General features: G+C 51.2%; 3 protein-coding genes across 3 annotated transcripts; 1 reads left to right on the top strand and 2 right to left on the bottom strand.

Moving 5' to 3' along the window:
* Nucleotides 1–5,687: 5,687 nt before the first annotated feature.
* On the bottom strand, nucleotides 5,688–7,449 carry LOC100907271 (tubulin alpha-8 chain). The gene is made up of 3 exons (XM_003741191.1): nucleotides 7,391–7,449; nucleotides 7,034–7,292; nucleotides 5,688–6,869 (listed from the first exon to the last, which is right to left on the bottom strand). Exons 2-3 carry the CDS (start codon nucleotides 7,276–7,278, stop codon nucleotides 5,762–5,764), a joined length of 1,353 nt encoding a protein of 450 aa, XP_003741239.1. The 5' UTR covers nucleotides 7,279–7,292; nucleotides 7,391–7,449; the 3' UTR covers nucleotides 5,688–5,761.
* A 637-nt stretch (nucleotides 7,450–8,086) lies between these two features.
* LOC100907415 (tubulin alpha-8 chain) lies at nucleotides 8,087–9,801 on the top strand. Its single transcript, XM_003741192.1, has 3 exons — nucleotides 8,087–8,195; nucleotides 8,277–8,539; nucleotides 8,694–9,801. The coding sequence occupies exons 2-3, from the start codon at nucleotides 8,295–8,297 to the stop codon at nucleotides 9,799–9,801; spliced, it is 1,353 nt and encodes a 450-aa protein (XP_003741240.1). The 5' UTR covers nucleotides 8,087–8,195; nucleotides 8,277–8,294.
* Nucleotides 9,802–15,584: 5,783 nt separating this feature from the next.
* Nucleotides 15,585–17,595, bottom strand: LOC100907559 (uncharacterized). Its single transcript, XM_003741193.3, has 7 exons — nucleotides 17,363–17,595; nucleotides 17,054–17,177; nucleotides 16,744–16,926; nucleotides 16,414–16,649; nucleotides 16,217–16,310; nucleotides 16,038–16,121; nucleotides 15,585–15,902 (listed from the first exon to the last, which is right to left on the bottom strand). The coding sequence occupies exons 1-7, from the start codon at nucleotides 17,415–17,417 to the stop codon at nucleotides 15,851–15,853; spliced, it is 828 nt and encodes a 275-aa protein (XP_003741241.1). The 5' UTR covers nucleotides 17,418–17,595; the 3' UTR covers nucleotides 15,585–15,850.
* Nucleotides 17,596–21,226: the final 3,631 nt, after the last annotated feature.

Genomic DNA, 21,226 nt, shown 5'->3' on the forward strand with positions numbered 1-21,226 from the left:
TCCCCTTGGTTCACGCACAATTTCGCACCGGACGGATTTGCTTGCTGGCTGGCTGATTTCCAGACCGAGGGAGGTGAGCGAAGGAGGCAGACCGGATCTCTAGCCCCTACCGTGATCAGCCAGCCGCAATGCCCCTGCTTCTCGTTTTCCTGGCACCTGACCGAGTCGGGTAGCTCGAAGCTCCCCCTCTTCCTACCTCCGTTCGTTCGTTCGTTTCGACGCTATACGCTCGTGTGGGCAAGCAGTGAGGTAAGCTCGACTTCTTACGCCCACTGACTCGAGGCTGTAAGACGAACCGTCTGAAACGGATCTGTGTTACGACGGTGACGACGAGGACAACGAGAGGAGGACGAGGAGCAACACCCTTCACGCACCGCTGGGCAGCTTATTGGAATCTGTCAAAAATTTAGTCGCGAGCAATCGGCACTTCGCAGAGTCCCATAAGCCTCGCCTCCCTTGCGAACGCCCACCAATCGACCGCCGAGCAGGTGGTGTTGCGACTCCGCCTCGCGGCTCCATCTAGCGACTCCTGGCGGCGCTCGGCGGAGATCTGCGGGAGCATCCCGCCTTGAGCTGGAGCACGCGCCAGCTCCGTTTGCAAACGACTGATCTCCGTCGAGATTTATCTAGGTGGTTTCTTGGAGAGACCGATATTCCCGGCGCAGGTTCACCCGTCAACCCGAGTCGAATCATGATGTTCGATGTCGTCGGAGACTCCAGATCGGAGCTCACGAGCCGCGAAACCGAGCGAGATCAAATGATTGAATGAACACAGAGGAACCGGGGATGGATACATGATCAATTGGGGAGGACCTCGCTGGGAAATCGCTCGAAGGAGCGAGCGGCGCTCATGACTACAGCTCGAGTCCATGGGCTTGTACCGGGCATAGCTGACCTTCGCTCAAGCCACGGAACCTGGAAAATCTCGGGTGGCTCTCATATGAAAGCTCTCCATCCCACCAGCTACCACATTTTTGATGTTTAGGAATGCGCAGAATAATGAATTCCGGCGTCGGAACATGTCGGCATTCTCAGCTGATATGGTGTAACTCCTGATGGTCAGAGTTCTTCGATTCACAACTTTTCTGAATGGGCGGAGGAATCCTTGACTGATTCCTGAGAGTATAATACTTGAGGTTTGGAAATCAAGACGTAAGATCACATTCTCATGATGAACACGTACTACGTACGCTAGCCTCATATGACAGATGTTCCGAGGGTAAATGCTGATCGCGGAGGACCCCGGTCGGAAGTGCCCGCAGCTCAGCTGGATGAGTCTGCCCGAGTGCGCTACTGGCAACTCGAATAAATTGACGCGACGTAGCTCGATGCGACAAGGGCGGTATAGTTCACGAGTTAAAGGCTCGCATCCGGATGGACGTTCCATTGTAGATGCTGCGAGACGAGAGACGGTCGTATCGAAAAATGCAGGACAGACGATAAGTAGAAACCGACACTCTGTGACCCTTTTGTTTTCTCATCCGTAATTCGATACCTAATCGTGACGGACATAATTCGAGGAAATTCCTCTGTTCGGGAATGGGACAGAGCTCGCGAGCATTGGAGCATCGGATGAAATGATGAAGATGGATTACGGTACCAAGCTCCATCCCACGATGCACGACACCGAAGACTAGAGGCCCGGGCGCGAATGTATAAGGAGGTGAACGGATCCGGAAAAGACCGGTAGAATGTCCTGCGTCTAGACCTTCCAGCGGATCGGATCCGCGGACCCGGATCCGCAAGATCCGCATGATTTTCGCGTATCTGGATCCGCAAGATCTGCAGGATATTTACGTATCCGGATCCGCCGGATCCGCGCGAGTTTGCTCCACGAATGTAGGGAAAACCATCGTACATACATAGTTGGCGGGAGGAAAGCGTTTCTCTGATGGAGGAAGCAGGTAACGCGGGTCATGAATTTCCCATTTCGATTCGGAACCCCTCGTCTCAAAACTGAGGGCTTGTTCCCTCACTCATTTCCCGCCGACATGACGGCTCTGCAAGTCGGACTTCGCTGCGACTTATGACCGGGATCCGGTCGATAGCAGCTGAGAGACAACTGTTCATACCTCAAACGCAAGCGTTCTTATTCCGCAGTTCGTGATCTGGACTGCTCCCCGCGAGCAAGTTTGTAGAGCCTAAAATTATCAAGAATGGACTGCAACCCTCCTGCCGGGACGAGCCCGTACATCCACTTTTGTCGTTCTCCTTTTATTTAGACGGAGAGTTCCTCATCATGGAGGACTTCAAGGTAGCGACCGATCAGAAGAGCTGGGTTTGGAAACATTTCTTGAAGAGTTCCAAAAGCGGAAAATGCATGAAATGCTTCAGGGTAGGCTCCGCATAAATATCATAGACATATGGAGATCAGCAGCGAATCCGCAGAGAACTCTACATAAGTTGTACACATGTATACGTATTTTTTTCTGGATCCGGTTTGGTGCGGATCCGGGATCTGCGGATCTCAAATTTCACGGATCTTTGGAAGGCCTACCTGCGTCACAAGCGCTTACAATAGATGAGAAGAAGCCACCTCGTAGCTGGATTTATTCAAGAAAATTCAAAAATTCAAAAAAACGGTAGCGGATGGGCAAGGATTATATTCCGCGGTTGGAATACCGGTTAGAGAGTGACTCCAATCCGAAGACGATTTCGCTCTTCTGTGACCGCGGATGACATTTCCTTACATGTGAGTTTCAGGTGTTCAATAGGCAATTTCCGTAGAGGGGCGTCACAAAAAAGCTTCCTCGGAGACTGAGCTCACTGCGACAGCGGACATTCATAAAGGAAGCAAGGAGGGCAAAGGTAGTGAATAGGTCTTCCCGACTAATACATGAGTCGATCGACGCCTTCGAGATCAGCTCTCTCGATCACCGATGTCTGAGAGCTCGTCGCAATGCGATCACGGCATCTTGCTAGATTCCCTACCCCAACTATTCCGACGGCCTGTGGAAGTTCTCTCAGCCCCGCTCTTTATTCCTACGGTGAACGTTGGTAATTCAAACTTCACGGCACCCTCGCTAGCGGAAGAAATGAGTCGAAGTCCCTGTTACTACTCCACGATCAAGGTGTCATTTTCAGCCAGTCTAGTCGGACGGAGCCAGTATCTAGATGACCAAAGGCTGTCATTGCTTCTTCCGGTCTCGGGTATCGAAAGTTCTCGTGGATTCTGGATCGCTCCCGAATATCGATCGAAAGTTTCTCAAAGATAATTCTACAAACTTTTTTTCCCTCCAGCAAGGTAGCGTTCTCTGATCATTCTTGATTTCGGGTAGGACAACGGAGGAGATGCCGGACGACCCGAGCGCCACTAAACTCCGCTTCTTGACACACAGCAGAATGATAAGAGCAGCTGTTACCATCCGGGCGCCGGCATGGGTGGGGGAAGAAGCGGCTTGCGATTTCTGACTTTGTACCGCAGTCGGAAACTCTCTGAGTGAGACCTGACTCAAGAGTTCTCGACATGACTTTGCCGAAGTTTCCGAGCTCATCGAATCCATGCCCCAATCTCGACAGCATTTCGGATCCTCCGGGAGAAGTCGATAGGGCCCCGGGAGGAAGCTCAAAGCTCTAGGGAATGCGGAAGGGGAGGAATCTTAATTGCGACGAGGTTCTGTATTCGTTTCCGTGAAGCGTACATTCGCCTGACACTGTGTTCAGCGATAACCGCCAGGGGGCATCGAAATTGCACATTTATGGCGATTGCAGCTGGCGGTCGAGCGTTTGACTGCAATTAGTGTCAGAGCCAAATAAAGTGATCTTTTCGAATGTGTTCGAGCATTTGGTGACTTTTTAAGGACGCGGGCGATAATCCGGAACATCTGATAGCGGCTGCGGCTCCCTTATTGGCTTATTGAACGCTGAGTCCAGTCTCTCTCGCTTTCGCGCTCTCTTCCTCGATAGGGGATCGTAGCAGCTGTGGCACCGCTTCGTCTATAATCCTGCAACCTGCGATGCCTGTGTCCCTTGTGAGAGGGATACATAAAGGTACATAGGAGACTTAAGAGGAAGCGAAGCGTTTTCTGCCCCCGGTCGGCGCAACGGAAAGGCCGTCCCGTGGCTGGAAAACTTATCTCAGCGGCTTCGTACGGACGCGTTAACCGACAGGAAATCATTCTCCTTTTCCTTGCTCCTCGGCTCCTCTGTCTATATACTTAGCTGTTTGAGCCGACATTTCAAAGTAGTGCCCGTGTTGGAGGTAAGCATCCTATAATCGTCGAGGCTGATCGCGGGCAGTGCCGATCACGCGTGCGTATCAACACGTGCCTAGCGGTTGCCAAACAAAGGAGCCCAAGTCCCATGTCTGCCAGTCTCACAATGCATTCGATCGGATTCTACGGATACACCGTGCTGATTGTGAGTCGCGAGATATCTTGAGGTGCCATTGTGGTTGATTCGCTGCTTTGTTCTGCGATTACCTGGCAGTAGTCGTTCGGAGAATAATCTCAAGTGGTCCCATGTGCTCTCCCCACCACATGGGTCTCCGATTAGCGTTTAGCTGCGGACTTTGCTCGAAAGATCGCTGGACAGTCTACCAAGATAGTCTCTAGCAAGAGCTCGCTCGAAGGACCGGATAACCACTGTCAGCCCCCATCGGCTTCTCTGCTCGACTGGTCACACAAGAAATATGGATCCGGGATGGATTTCTGCGTGGATTTCCGGATACATCAGGACTTTCAGGAGAGAAGGGGTCTCCTGGTCGGATGTCAGGGTGTCTTCGTGAAATGCTCCGATTCGGCGCTGACAGACGGCTCCCCTCCGCGTGCGCTGCGCCGTCCTCGGTCTCCCTGCTGCCGAAACCGCAATCTGCTTCCCGGCTCTTGACCCTCTCCGGTGGCGGTAAAAATGATTCCATCATCCGCATCCGGGCACATCTTTGGGCGGGGGGACTTAGGGGGCTATAGCCCCCTCCCAGGCTGAGCGTTCGTAACACTCAGTTGGATATCGGCCCCATGCGAATACCCGATCTAGCCCCCCTCCATGGACGCCAGTGTTCCTATCCAGATAACTTCAGGATGGTTCACGTTCACGGACCTCCAGAGCGGGTTCCAATGAAGGTCGGTAAGGACTCCCGCCGGTCACCGATCCCGGCCCCGTCAAAATATGTAGAGCCAATCGCGCATTCGTCCTCGTTTCATTAGGCCCCCGGAATCCCATCATGCTGAATGCCAAGGGGAAATGCTTGATGTGCCGCTTTTTGATATCGATTGCCTGCCTGGGCCTGCACGAATCGGAGGCGCTCTACTTTAGCGAGCCTGCTCTCGAGATTTCCAGCTCGGGAGAGCTGTGGGTCCCCCGGTAGCGAAAAAAGGCGCACTCAAATAGAAATGATAATCACCTGCTGAATCGCGTCTAGTGTTCTCGTCTTAATCTCAAAATCGGCTCACGGGAGAGAGCTTAGCCAAGTGAAATAGCGTCAATGGTAGCAGGGTGAATGGGGGCGCTGCTACGATTTCAAGCTTGATGATGGGATTAGCGCACTGAAATGAGACAAGCCACCTGGGGAATATCTCGACCCGAGTCAAGTGGGCGTTTAGCATCTCTGATTCACGCCTATCGGAGCGGTAGAGTCGATTCGACGGGGAGCTTTTCGACTTGCCTTCTCCTCCGTCTTGAAATCGGCTGGACATACCGAATGTTCAAATTCAGCGGGTTGCGGGAGCGAGCGGGGATAGAGCAAGAGCTTGTTTTCGGAATTTCATCCGTTAGGTTTATATAAAATTATGGAGTTTTATCCTTATGTTAGAGATCGAAGAATTCAGTATTCCCCTTGTTCATCTACTTCTTCACCGTCGCTCCTAGATTCGGCTCCGACTTCTTCGTAGTCTTTCTCTAGAGCAGCGAGATCTTCCCGCGCTTCGGAGAACTCTCCTTCTTCCATGCCTTCACCGACGTACCAATGAACGAAGGCACGTTTCGAGTACATGAGATCGTACTTGCGATTCAGTCGTTCCCATGCTTCTCTGATCGCTGTCGTGTTCGAGAGCATCGTCACAGCTCTCGGAACCTTTGCCAGATCCCCTCCTGGGATCACGGCGGGAGGTTGGTAGTTGATCCCAACCTTGAAGCCCGTCGGACACCAGTCCACGAATTGAACCGAACGCTTTTGCTTGATACCGGCTATGGTGGCGTTGACGTCTTTCGGTACGACATCGCCGCGGTACAGCAAGCAGCAAGCCATGTATTTTCCGTTGCGCGGATCGCAAACCACGAGCTGGTTGTGGGGTTCGAAACAAGCGTTCGTTATCTCGAGCACGTTGTGTTGCTCGTGATGGGCCTTGTCGGCCGAGATAATCGGAGCATACGTCACTAATGGGAAGTGGATCCTCGGGTACGGCACGAGATTCGTTTGGAATTCGTTCAAATCGACGTTCAGTGCACCGGAGAAACGGAGCGAAGCCGTTATAGCCGACACGGCTTGGCTGATGAGTCGGTTGAGGTTCTTGTAGGTCGGTCGTTCGACGCCTAGGTTGCGTCTGCAGATATTGTAGATAGCCTCGTTATCCATCATGAAAACGCAATCGGCGTGTTCGAGCGTTGCGTGCGTGGTCAAGACCGAGTTGTAGGGCTCGACCACGGCCGTCGAGACTTGGGGTGCGGGATAGATAGCGAATCCCAGACGACATTTCTTGCCGAAATCTTGTGCGATGTTCTCCATGAGCAGCGAAGTGAATCCTGATCCGGTACCACCTCCGAACGAGTGGAAAATGAGGAATCCCTGGAGCCCTTCACATTGATCGGCCATCTTCTGGACCCTATCGAGAGTGCTCTGAATAACTTCCTTGCCGATAGTGTAGTGCCCTCGAGCGTAGTTATTGGCAGCGTCCTCCTTGCCCGAGATCAGCATCTCTGGATGGAAGAGTTGTCTGGAAGACGTCGATTTATTGAGTGTCGATGTACGAAATGGCAGAGGCTAGGGATTCCCCCTCCCCAGTCCCGAACTCGAGGATCGATTGAATCCTATCGAAATCAATCTTGATAGGGACGCTATCCCGCAAGAACTTGATTCGCCGACTATTCACTAACGCACCTGTAGTGACCAGTCTTGAGCTCATCGACCACCGTAGGCTCCAAGTCGACGAATAACGCTCGAGGAACGTGGCGTCCTTCTCCGGTTGCGGAGAAGAACGTGTTGAATCCTTGGTCCTTGACATCTCCGCTAGCATTCAGCGTTCCGTCCGGGTTGATGTTGTGTTCTAAGCAGTACAATTCCCAACAAGCCGCGCCCATCTGGACACCGGCTTGTCCGATGTGAATGTTGATAATCTCGCGCATTTTCGGTCGCAAATCTATAATTTAAATGAAAAGTTCTGGGCGTTGTCTTCACGTAGTGGCTTACGAAGAGAGACATGGGCTGACTCAAGGAAGATTTGAAACGGTCACTCACGAAATGACTTGTCTGGCCGGAGGTGACTTCTCTGGGACGCTGCCTCGGAACGACTGATGGAGAATTTTGTGGAGGTACGTGGATATTGAGTGCGAGACTTTTCGCGACGTGCATGTCTCGCGCATGCGACCGCTGGCGCGTAGATGGGAATCGGTCTCCCGGGGAGCATGATAGATTCGAACCGAAAACGGTAGCTGACAGCATGTAATGGTCGAATTTTGCAAATCCATGGTCGATTCTAATCCGCGCGCTCGGATGGGTTGAAACGCGGAAGGAGGGAGATGTAAACAGGATGAGATTCAAGTGCGTACTCGCCTCCAGACTAGTAGTTCCAGTAGTCGTATCCCAGTCGATCCCCTCTTCCCGGGTCCCTTCCACCCTGACGCGCCTGAGGTGAAAATTGTTCATCGAGAATAGCGGTCGGATAAAGTTATCGGACGATGTTGCAATTCGAGAAAACTCCGCAGAATTCGGATAAACTGAATCTGTTCTCCCATCCGAAGGGAACGTGGATATCCTCCGATTATCTACCAAGTTTTTTCCAAATCGGATGCTTGGCGGCCGTGAATGCAGAGCCCCGCCATCCACGGCGACCACCCTAGATCCCGACCGGGGCCGCGCTGTCTCGTTGGAGAGCAGTCCCCTTCCCACGAACGAATGTAACTATGTCCACGTGCACTTTCCGGGCAGGCTTGCGTGAGATGATGTTGTTTTCGAATCACAGAGTCAATCGTCTCGATCCATCAGCCCAGTGTTGTGACTTCGGACAGAACGATCCCTGCTCAGTGCACGAGACTCCTCACAGGTACTGATCTTGAGCTTTTCGTTATGGAGTCAGAATACGCATGAGACAGAATGAGGGCTGACTGACGGGATCTCGAACCAGGAAGAGAATATCTCAGAAATGCGTGAGATCATCAACGTTCACATCGGGCAAGCCGGAGTTCAAATAGGTGCAGCCTGTTGGGAGCTCTACTGTTTGGAGCACCACATAAACCCAGACGGGACCCTTGGCGCCGCGGGAGAAGTCAAAGACCAAGACTTCGGTACCTTCTTCTCGACTACTGGCAGAGACCGCTATGTCCCCCGAGCTATCTTCGCGGACTTGGAACCTTCCGTCATCGATGGAGTGCGTAATGGACCTTACCGGTAATATTGGGAGTGCGAGGAGATTCAGGATTTTTTTTCGATACCTTGAAGTCTGCTGGAGCAAGAACCCGATCCGTAGCGTCTAAGAGTCACTGACTCCCTTCCCAATTGTGATCCAGGAGCTGCTCGAACTGAAAGCTGAACCCCTTTTCAGACAATTGTTTCACCCCGAGATGCTCATCACCGGGAAGGAAGATGCGGCCAACAACTACGCCCGGGGACACTACACCGTCGGCAAGGAACTGATTCAAGCTACGCTCGATAGACTCCAGAAGATGGCCGATCAATGCGACGGACTCCAAGGTTTCCTCATCTTCCACTCGTTCGGTGGTGGCACTGGCTCGGGTTTCACCTCTCTTCTCATGCAAAGCATCGCTCAGGATTTCGGCAAGAAGTGTCGACTTGGCTTCGCCATCTATCCCGCGCCCCAAGTTTCAACGGCCTTGGTTGAGCCCTACAACTCGGTCTTGACCACGCATGCGACGCTCGAACACGCCGATTGCGTTTTCATGATGGACAACGAGGCTCTCTATAATATCTGTAGACGCAACTTGGGGGTCGAGCGTCCGGATTACACGAACCTCAATAGACTCGTCGGTCAAGCGGTTTCCGCCATAACGGCTTCATTACGATTCTCAGGAGCGTTGAATGTAGACCTGAACGAATTCCAGACAAACCTTGTCCCGTATCCGAGGATCCACTTCCCCTTGGTTACGTACGCTCCATTCGTTTCCGCGGAAAGAGCCCACCACGAGCAGCACAGCGTTCCTGAAATCACGAACGCGTGTTTCGAGCCTCAGAACCAACTGGTGGCATGCGATCCTCGCAATGGAAAATACATGGCTTGTTGTTTGCTGTACCGAGGGGATGTCGTACCGAAAGACGTCAATGCTACGATCGCCGGCATCAAACAGAAGCGGACGATACAATTCGTTGATTGGTCCCCCACAGGGTTCAAGGTCGGCATCAATTATCAACCCCCATCCGTAATACCAGGTGGCGACCTCGCGAAGGTTCCCCGGGCAGTGACAATGCTCTCCAATACCACGGCGATTGGTGAAGCCTGGGCGCGTTTGAACCACAAATATGACCTCATGTACTCCAAGAGAGCCTTCGTCCATTGGTATGTGGGTGAAGGGATGGAGGAAGGAGAATTCTCTGAAGCCCGAGAAAATCTAGCAGCTCTAGAGAGGGACTACGAAGAAGTTGGCACGGAATCCAGGAGCGACGGCGAAGGAGCCGACGATCAGGCTGAGTTCTGAGCTCGAGGGATAATGTGATGTTGGAGTTAGAAAAACTCCGTTTTTACCTGAAATGGCGTTTTCCTTCGCATGCGAATCAAGTGATCGGGAATAAGACTCGTAAGATGGGAATGACCCTCCGCTGCCCCGGAGGCACGAGCGAAGATCTCCGTTCGGGGCCCGAGTGTATGATATTTTTCCTTGAGAGAGGCACTAAAGGAGTCGGAGAATGAGTTTCGCTGCCGCGCTCCATGGGTGAGCAGATTCCGGAGGGAGATGCTCTTCTCGCTGAGTGCTTCTTGAGGTTTACGCTGGAATCGTAGCCTCGCCAGATGCTCCTGGGAAGCGCAATGGATATTTCGTATGGAGGAGTTCGTACCTAGAGGATCCCTTGCTTTGGACAATTTCGCATGGTACGCCTCGCGCTGATAGCATCTTCCCTCGGCAGCCCTCCCCGCGGAGGATCTTGCCCTTGAGGCTGTGACTACACCCTCAGGCTTCCTCTCGCAACCTCCGGTTTCGGGTCTCCTATCGCTCCCATCGGATAAGGGAGTGAACGTTAGTGTTGGAGCCGGGTGTGGAGGCAGTCCGCGCTCGCTGATAACGAAGCCCTCAGTGCCAAGATTCCTCTAGCGGGGATCGTAGAATTTCCTTCAGGCTCCTTTACACCCCACGATATGTATGCATTGAGCTTTTAGCTATTCAATTCCATGGTCGTCGGTTCCAGTAATCAATCGAGGCCATCGAGCGAAAGAGCAGGCGTAAGTCATCCGCTGTGGGGGGTGGGGGTGAAGCTTAAACCTTCAATCATTCCCTGCGGGGCCCACACCACACTCCACAATTAAGCTTCATCATTGGTCAGACGTCATTGGTCAGACAGGCAGACTGCCTTGTCGACTTTGACAGAATTCTCGTCTAAATTGAAGTATAGCGCCCGATGGCCGACATTGATAGAATTGCGTCTCCGATTCTAGTTTGATCCAAATGTGAGATGAGCGGGAGCACAATTCGTTCTGAGATTCCCTTCGACCACACCTTCGGCCCCAAGGCTCATAAGGATCCGGTTCTCGAATCCACGAGGGATCCAGGTCAGGATATCCGGGGATTAAACCCAGATCACCAGATCCTATCAGATTTGAAGTCAGAATTGAAGGGATTGGAGCCTCTTAGGGCTCGAGCGAGTTTGGAAGCTAGAAGTCTGTCCTGAGAAACGAGCTCCATTACCCCTGCAGTGACGTCTCTCGTGTCGAAGGAAGATGGAAAACCTTTTGAAGCAAAGACTCCCAAGGAGATCGCCATGGTTGCTGCGACGCACAAATTCTTCCAGACCCTCGCTCGACATCAGGCATATAGAGGTTATGATCTGACTTGGACGCCACAAGAGCATTACGCCGAGCAACAGAGCTTCCTCACGAACCGACAGCTTGTCGGCCGTCTCAAGAACAAGAAACTGCAAATTTCGGAGATCAGGGATCTTTTCTCTAATCTCATGGCACTGCAGCTTTTCTTGCGGCAGTGTCAGTGCAGGAGTGCCGTGACGGTATGTTCGAAACTCTCGTCTAATGTATACGGTGCTCCCCATCGCCGTTTTTCTCAATTAATTTCTCTCAGAGTTCGGATGTTTTCATTCGCTCGATGTCCACAGAGGTTGAATACTAGGACTGTAGTCGCTCTCGATGGGATATTCGCCCTCGCGGAGCTGATGGAGAAAGCTATCGGGAAAGGGCCTACGGATTGGACGGAATTGAAAACTTGCTTTTCGACCGTGACCTACGAAGAAGTTCCGCACATGAACTACATTCCGAGCATTAGTTGGTTCAAACCCGAAGGTTGTCTAGGTGAGCTCTCAGAATTTCGAACAAGAGGTATCCTGCGGTTCCAATCCATTTCTTACTTGAGTCCTAGAAAATTATACGCGTCTTGTGCAGGCGTTGGAGGTTTTGGATCGGTGTATCGATGCAGATTCGCCGATGGATCGGTGATTGCTCTGAAGCTCGTTGCCAGAAACCGAATCAGTAAACTAGACCATGTGCTCAGCGGGAAAATCGTGGGTTCTGTGGTTTCATACCCGTGTATCCTCTCGACGTATGCCTTCTTCACAACGGATCAATGTCATGCTTATGTGACCGAATTCCTCGAGGGTGTCGATCTAGCAAAGGTAGCTGACCCGTTGCCCATACCAATCGCATTCCTAGTCGATTCATCTCTCGAGAACATGATTTGACTCGACTCCAGGTCATCAAGCAGAGCAAGGGATTGGACGTGGCTCTGTTGAAAGTCGTTTCAGCGCAATTATGTTTGGCAGTGAATTTTCTCCACGTGCGGGGCGTTATTCACCGAGATATAAAGGTGCCTCTCGGATTTTTTCCCCAGCCATATCTTGAGTTGGTCGAGTTCCCCAAGAGAATCTTCCTCACTAGGATTTCACGAAGATTTCATTCCTTGCAGCCGTCGAATATGATTTTGACGCCTGGGTCTCGTCTGAAGGTGTTCGATTTCGACACGTGCAAGTTCTGTCTGGGAAATTTCGACCTCTCGGAAGATTTCTCTCTCTACAATAGAATATCTTCCCGAGAATTCAGAGACAATCGCATGCCAGGAACAACAGTATTCACAGCGCCAGAGGTCCTGAGCGGCCGGGCTTACGGTCGCGCGCTCGACTGGTAATTTTCTGGCTCACGTTTCGATTCCCCATCCGAGAGTGAACTTTCCGTAGGTCTGAGGAGAATCTCCTTCATCGATGGTCGCTCATTCTTTCGAATTGGAATCCTGAACGATCGCCGAGCGACAAGACATCCAGAGTTTTTGTCCTCAGGTGGTCCGTCGGCATTTCAATGATGCAGATGTTCACGAACCGCTTCCCTTTCAAAGGGAAAACGAAATCGAAAATCCGTCGCGCGATTTGTAAATTCAAATCTCTGGATTGGCTGCCGGAGGAAAACCCTCCTGCTGATTTGAAGTCCATAATCTCGGGTTTCTTGACAGTCAAGCCATCGAGTGAGTCACGACATCCCTCGAACGTCCGACTCCTTAGTGGTACAGAGCTCACCAGCCTTCGAGGACTCCTTTTAGCTTCTTCAACGAACTTTCCAGAACGATTGGGGTCTCAAGGCCTCAAAAGTATTCAGAGCGTCGAGTTTTTCGATTGCTTCGACTGGGAAGGATGGCGTTCGGGCAAAGCATCTATGAAGTGTGAAATACTCGCGAAACTTCTAGAAGAGAAGGAGAAGCTCTTCAAGGGAATAGAGGAACGGGCTAAGGAACGGATAGTCAGGCTCGAGGATCAAACAGTGAGTCTTCTCATTTTCAGCCGTCAATTGATGCGTTAAGGGGACACTGAAGCTATTCTTTCATGGCTTTTTAGATGATACAGCCGCAGGAGCCGCTCTTGACGTGGACGAGTCCTTCCTTCAGAGCGTCATTACAACTGGCTAGTCAAAAACACAGCGATCCACTCCAGCCCGGCAATTCACCGAAATTAGTGAAACCCATGCAATGATGCATTGCAGCCTATTAGTAAATCTCTGGTTGTTTGAACCGGTGCCCATTCATTCAGTGAGCTTCATCCGCAACGAAAAAATTCAATTATTTCTCTCGGAATGGAGGTTCTCTTTTTCGTACCCCGGAAACATGAGTGGAATCCAGCGTTTTCATGCTTATGGAGAGCTTCGATATTCGATGCGGCCTCCTGTAAAGAACAACGCTGTTGGAATGAGGGTGCGCAGATCGAGTCCCAAACGAATAATTGAAACCCCAAAAACGGCGATAACCCTCAGGAAAGACCTATGGCTGCGAATCTACAGCATCCCTTCCTACAGAAGGTTGGAATGGAAACGACTCGCTCATGATGATCAACGGACCGGCGTCAAATTGCTCCCAACATCGGGCAGGGTATCGCCTGGCCAAATCGTCAGCGTTTGGGGTCCGGTCGACTCTGCGACGGACACGCTCGCCCAGATACTCGCCGGTGTGTACCCTCCTCATAATGCTTCGCTCCGAAGAAGATCTGCAGGTCTGAAGATGACCGCTCGTTTCTGTCTCGTGCCGCGAGGGAGAAGCAATCACGAATTCATCCGTTCCGTCCGCAGGGAAGATCGAAGATTATGCCGGCTGCGTGGAAACCTCCCCCGCCGACCTGACTTATGTCGAAGATATCACACAAGCCAACTTCAGCTTCCCAGAGAACGAGACCATCAGAGAGACGATCGAATTTTACTTTAGAACGATTCTCTACGAGTCCCCGATCCCGGCATCGGAGATCAACATCGAGGTAGGGAACCTGATGCGCGAGTTCGGTCTCGAACAGCTGCAGTACAGCTATTGCAGCACCCTGGACCGCAGTGAGAGGCAGTTGCTCTACGTTATTTCGATGCTCCTGAAACCGAGATCGATTGTCGTTCTCCAGAACCCGAACCGGCACCTTAGCGGCCTTCATTGTGTTCTGATTGCGCAACGTCTACGACTTCTGGCCCGAACTGGTCATTCTATCCTGCTGATGAGCTCGTTTGTCTCGGCGGCATTCCTGAACATCAGCGATCACTTACACCTCATACACTCGAGCGGGCAGTCGTTCTACGCCGGCTCCTTGAAGGGCCTCGAGAATTATCTCCAGGTCCAGGGAGTGGTAGGAATAGTTCATCGATACAGCTATGAAGATCTCATCTACGGCACCTTCTCGCTTGAAGACAAAGACTTCAAGCAGATCATGCCCCGCCTCCAGGATCCGCCTGCAGCATCTTCGATGTACTCAGAAGATCTCTCCGTTCATGAATTTCAACCACCAAGAGCCTTCTGGCCGCTCCTCAGTCGAACATTGAGAATACTCACCCGTCACGAGCTGCTGCTAAGGACGAAACTTCTGCTCCTCGTGAGTTTCGCAGCCATGTGCAAACTCGTGCGAGTCCCCGATCAGTCAAGAGAGAACTCCCGCATGATCGTCGACCTCCTCCTGATCTATGCAGCCGGCATCAACTTGCTGTTCTCAACCTTGGAGAGTAGGAAGGTCGACAGAGTGCTCTGTCAGGATGGGCGAGGACCCCTCAAGGGTGTCTGCACGAGGACTTCCATCATTGGCATTCGACTCCTCATTCTGGTCGTGTCGGAGTGTTCCCTGAATTTACTCCTGTGGTTCCTTTTCGCGTCATGGGTCGGTTTCCCTAGGATGGAAGACCTGCCGAGCATGGTCCCGATGGCCACTATGTGCTCGCTCTTTTATGCTTTTGTTGGGAGCATTAGTGGGCTCTCAGAGACCAGACAGAAGCTCAGTTCTCTGATCCATGCAATGATCCTTCTATTCACGCTCTCCGCCATGGTGATCTTGAATCCTACGGATGAAACTAGATCGATCTTCAAATCATTCAATCCGGTGTTCGTGACAAAAGTCATGATCCTGAACGCGAGCCCAAACCCCGCGAAAAGATCTACGGGCAGGTCGGGAGGTAACCGCTCCGAGTTTTGGGGGGACTTCGGGAAGCTCTCCTTGTGTACGCTCTTGATGCTAGTCATTTACGTAATACGCTTCGAAGAGGGCTTGAGAGGCAGACGGAGGCGTCTCCTCAGATTTTTGTGATTTGCTCTCGTACTGAAGCTCGAGGATCAGGGCTATCCACCAAAGAGATTCCGTTTCGCAAGACCGTGAATCATAAATTCGAATCTTTATGATTCCTGAGCAGATACCGGACCTGTGCTGCAATGGGCCCGCGTCACCATCGAATAATGAAGGGAAACGGTTTAAGCAATGGATAGCTGTCTGATTTTCGTCCTTGTGGCTGAATTTATTAAAATGAATCAATTCTATAAAACATCTTGGTTTACGATACATGGTGCTATGTCCCGGTTTTCGAAAAAAATCTACAAGACTCGACCACTTGAACTTCGGGCGGTATGAAATTTCTTCCCTAAGAATGGCGCTCGGAACTCTATCTTGCAGCTGTTCACTCCGGCTCCAGCATAGCATACGGAATCCGGAATGAACGGAGACTCCGACGGGCCGCTTGCAGAGCCGAGAGCATGCACTAATATGGACGCGAAGCGAACTCGGACAAATGATCTCACCGATCGGCGTTGCCGCCTAAGGAGCCATCGCGCTCTGGTGATAACGAGAGTACAATTTCTGGTAGAGACTATGAGAAGAAAAAAAAGCGAATGTTATTCCAAGAAGCTCTAACGCTCGCAGAATGACATGAAATTGCTCATTATTATATATATTGTGAAGTATATAATGTTTACATATTATAGAATCGAATCATCGCGCTCACCTGACCACTTGCGGACACATGGGGGGCATTTCTTTCCGGCAGACCTCATGCAGCTTTTCGAGAGCTTTCGGGAGTAACTTCATGCTGAACAAGATGGGTAGAATTCGTATCTGTACCATCGAAATTTAGTAATCAATTATCGTAACATGAGAGAAACGCACGGAATCCGGAAAACTTACGTATTCGGAGCTCGCGTGAATATGATTAGGACGTCGTCATAATAAGAAACTCTGTATATGATTTGAAGAGTCAGGAGCTGTGCTAGCGTTCCACCTGCGGAGCGAGACAAGGCTCAGGAACCAGGAGAGCTCGACGATCCACCAAACAGAATGAGCTCCAATCCGAAGAATTATTCCGCAATGTGAGATGATCAAACCGTGATTCACGCTGTTCCAGATGATCTTCATGAGGAAATCATCCGCCAACATTTGCATTATGACACACGCATATTCTTTCTGGCCTATCATGCCGCGATCCAAATTCGATCCGCCGACGAGGGCGCGCATTACTCGCAGAGCGCCTCGACGAAGAGCCTCGAAGTGAGGCGAGCTTGGTCCTAAGTTGGCAAGAGGCGCGACGATCTCATGTATTTTGCTGCAGACGAAGTCGACCCTGGAGCGAAGAAATATAACATTGTTGGAGAACCCTGGCGGAACGGGAACGTGCAGACAATTTCAATGAGAGTCGGCGAGATTGCAGCCCATACTTTGTCCTCGGATGTTCAGCTACGGCTTCCAGCAGAGAGAGGGCTGTCAGAATTCTCGCCGCATCCGACTCGAGGACTTCCCTCCTGAGATAAGCCGATATGATCTCCTGAATCAAACTACTGACGGCTCCGAAAGAATGCCAGATCAGAACGCCCAGGTCAGGCACGTTGCGGTGGAACATGCTGGAAAAAGATCACGAGTGCCTCTGATCTAGGGAGTTGATGTGGCAACGCGGGGAAGTCGAGGTATATATGCTTCAATACACCCCTCGAACGGAGTCTCGGGGATCTTCTAGTCTGAATAACTCACCATAAGCTCTTCATGGCGTACTCTCGGGTCCCAGGGTTGGCGAGTTTGATTATCAGTGTATTGGTGTCACCAGGATTACGATTTTGGTCCGATGGGGTCACGACCGATGCACCCCGACACATCGCTGAAGATCAACATCGATTTGAAAATATACCTCCTCGTCAGGAGAGATCGGATCGTGATTTGAGAGTCCAGAGGTGATCAGGGAGAGCAACTTAGAACTCATGGGGGTCCGAATCTCAACTGGCCCCGGGAGGTCTGAGCTCCCGGGATAGTTCAGTAGTACTCCTCTCGATGCGACGGTCTCACCTTCCCACTCTTGTAAAAGTCTCGGTCGGTTGTCGATCCCCGATTTCTGCGTCATATTCCTCGCCTGTGTATCGCTTAGGGGACTCAAGAGCCAACTCACAACACCGAACAGTTGCTCAATAGAAGATCTCGGAACAGCTCACGTTTAAGGTAAATCAGTACAATTTCACCGTATATTCGGCCTCTACAATCCTCGAACGGTTGCCGCTGTCGCTCCAAGCAAATGCACGTCTGACGAAGTAGTGTCGTCGTTTCTCAAGGATCTACATCAGGCTGCGCGCAAGTTCTCGCGAATCCGTGAAGATCACGGAACGATCACTCGAGCTCGTCCCAGGTCGCTGATATCATTGAGAAATCAAATGGAAGATTCATTGAATCGCGGAAAAAGAGAATAGAATCTAACTTCGAAATGAACGACACTTGATTCGATTGGCTTCGCAATACGTCTCAGTTTATCTGAAAATCTTCAGAATTTCTTGATGCTCTCACTGCGAGAGTCGACGACCACCGGGGAGATTGTCTCGTTCCGTGAGTCTTCGGATCCTCCCGTCTTCCGATAGCGTTCTAGAAGCAAACTGACTCTCCGCGATTGCTCCCTGCGAAGGAACTTTTGTGAAGTCTTCTCAGGATTAATTCTTACAATTTGTAGATCGGACAATTCTTGGAGGACGGGTACAGCTCTGTGCGCGAGCAGATTCTTCACCTTCTACGGCGCAACGCACACCCGAAGTAGGCGATCATGACGCCCAAGATGAGGATACACATGAGAAGAACTCCGATCAGGGGATATATCGGCAAACCTGAAAGCGGTAACATAAGGTTTACATCGCTCGTTCAGATGATGGGAACCCGGTACGAATTCCGATCGATAGAAGTCAGACCTTTCTCAGCTCTGGATGGCTCGTCGCCGACGAGCACGTATTTTCGGGCACCGCGTACCGAACTGTCTCCACAGCGGAAATTCGCGGCGATAGAGATGTTATATGTGACATTGGAGTTCAGATTGCTCAAGGTGAAATTCCATCCGGAAGTATAGGCCGTTTGCCAAGCGACATCAGAGAAGATTGGTCTCCATCTGATTTCGAATGATCTTATGAAGGAATTGAATTCGCCATGCTTGTCATGACACCACTGGAGCGTAGCATTGGTCTTGTTCCGGGACAGTACGTAGATATCGTCCACCAGGCTGAGCCCTGTATGAATGTCGATAATTTTAATCCAAATTATTCGGCATGTCGACTCTTCGGATACGGACGTCTATGGACGCCCCGCACATGCCGTTGGGGAAGACGTACCGTCTGAGATTCCTACGAGGAATCGCCTCTCCAGTGGAAGGCTCGAGTTTCCGCCAACCTCGACTGTGAGTGATACCGTATACAGCACGTCTGGGGAGAGCGGCTTCAGAGTGACAGGTCCCTGGAGGAATCGAGCGATGGCAAAATATACAGAGGATTAGATGTGCGCGGAGTAGGATCATCATTGATCCGAGCTTCGTCAGCATTCAGGGCAATCTAATCGCTTTGCACTATAAGTGAATAAATCGCTGTGGCTGAAAGGTTTCCCCATGCGGGGAGTTTCGGATGTGTATGATAGAAAATGCGAATGCCTTCGAACGAAAAACCCTCACTGTAATGTTCGATCGTTGTGTCAGGTCTGTGAGATTCCCTTCACTCTGCAAATAGATGACGACCGTCGCACTTCGATCGAGCAGGCGGAGTTCGGGGGGCACTCTCCACTGCAAACTAGCTGAAGTTGAATTCGTTGAGATTGTGAGGCGTCTGACCGGTAGAGGCTCTGAAATGAGACATACGATCGATCGTGCTGTGAGACAGTCCACAGAATGAACACATTCCGGAGTAACCTTGCAGCCACGGGAAAATGAATTGTATGTTCGCAGCTTGCCCTGCCCATTCCGTGATCATCAGAACAGCGTATAGAATTCCCTTCCTGGGGGAGGGGGACCGACCGCTACTTACCGCCTTGTCCAGTACCGAGTTTTTTGATTTTCCAGAACTGCGAGAAAGTGCACGCATAATGATAGGATATGGTATAATTCATCCAATATACGATCGGGATTCCTCCCGTCCTTTCGAGGAAGCAAGGCTGTGATGGTTTCCTCAATGTCATCTGGCGATCCAGGCTGTCCTCCACAAGAACCTTGTCAACTACACAGGAGAAATAGTCTTCCCAAGCGATTCGGAGCATAGGGTAGGGGCCGCCACGCGGAATGACTCGATTCTCGAAGCGACCGCCGGTATAGATTGCAGTGACTGTAGATAGAAAAGACAGACATAAGTGAAAAGCCATATATATCTATTTTCGAGTGTAGTGACGTCGACAGGGGCGCTCGAGAAACGTTCGCTCAAATTGAAAGTCCTAGCATAGATTCGATTCCCGCCCTTAGATCAAGACGGAGCTCAGCAATCACTCACCTGCATGCTGAACTCCGATGAGCCGCACTGCGAGGACGAGCGCATAGAGCTTGGACATCTGGTGAGACTTCCAGATTAACACGCGAGATGCCTGGAGAGGCGTCGTATTTTTTCGAGAGCAGGGTGCGGATTGGAAAAAGAGCCCGGCGTGTACCGCAAGCATGGTATGCTCCGCCGAACGAGCTGCAGAACGAGCCCTTACTGATTCTGATCCGCAGTCGTGAACTGAGTAATAACGCTGATCGACAAGTCTGAGTGAGTCCGCGATTCGCAGAAATATCAAATCTTCTTATCGCTCACTCGTCGACGCTCGTATACATCTATACACGTCACAGTAGCTTCGATTCTTTGAAACTAAAAATCTCAGCTCTGGATTCGATTTTTCTTTGGACCGACTCTTGACGCCTCTTGACGCTCGACGTGATTCATTCGTGCATCAGCTCGATCGACTCCACCCGATTCCGTGTTGCGGAATCTGAGCAGGACGGGTCTAGATTCTCCCCTTATCGAAGAATCGGATTAGGTGATTATCCGATAAGGGGAGAATGCTGATATCCCCAACACTGGCGATCGAATTCGGAGTCCTGAACATCCGGGTCGAGGGTCGGGACGCCCCGGAGGAATCGGAGGTCTTTCTCTGTAGATTCCGCAACTCGCGAATCGTAGCTCCGTTCATGATGAATGCCATTGAATGCCAATGATGATGCGCCGAAGGGAAATGACGATTATTCATCCAACGGAACTCCGAGAAGTAGTCGAGAGTACGGTCGTCCGCTCCATCGAATACCTCGCGAAGGGTTCGGAGGAGCTAAAAGGCTCAAATTGATTCAGCTCCCTACGGATGACCCACAGCTCACTTTTGCAAACTGATGATAGAGATGGAACCAATCAGCCCAGAGTACGGGAGATCCCTGAGCTATCTAGGATACGGAATGGTATGATTCGAAATCCGCTCCCGGCTGGGCAATAATTTCGCATGCACTGCGACCCTCTCTGATCCTCGATACACAACAATTTCCTTATACCTCGATTACTCTATGGGTTGGCCACTTAGACGGATGCCGAATGCTCATGCGCTGCGAGAGACGTCGTGTCGTCGAGGTCCTCGCGAGGCATAACTTCGGACTCAGTTTCTAGATCTGAGGTCACGATATGTTCCGTGTCATTCTCAGGATGTCGAGAAAATTGGAGATCCGCGGAAGCGCGTCGCGCTGTCCGTCACGTGGACGGCCTCCTAGCTCGAGCGCTCGGAAGCCGTTCAGCGATGAAGCCTTTCAGCTTTCGGATCAAGGGAGGTTCGTGGGAACCCTTTCTTCAAAATTTCTGCGCACTTGTTGTCTTCAAAACGCGAATAGAGATGGTAAAGATTTGCGATGCGGAGTCATTTCTCAGATCCTCAACTTTATTGAACAATAACTTACTTCTCTGATAC

This window comes from Galendromus occidentalis, unplaced genomic scaffold, assembly GCF_000255335.2.
Source record: "Galendromus occidentalis unplaced genomic scaffold, Mocc_1.1 scf7180000077128, whole genome shotgun sequence".
Lineage (NCBI taxonomy): Eukaryota > Metazoa > Arthropoda > Arachnida > Mesostigmata > Phytoseiidae > Galendromus > Galendromus occidentalis.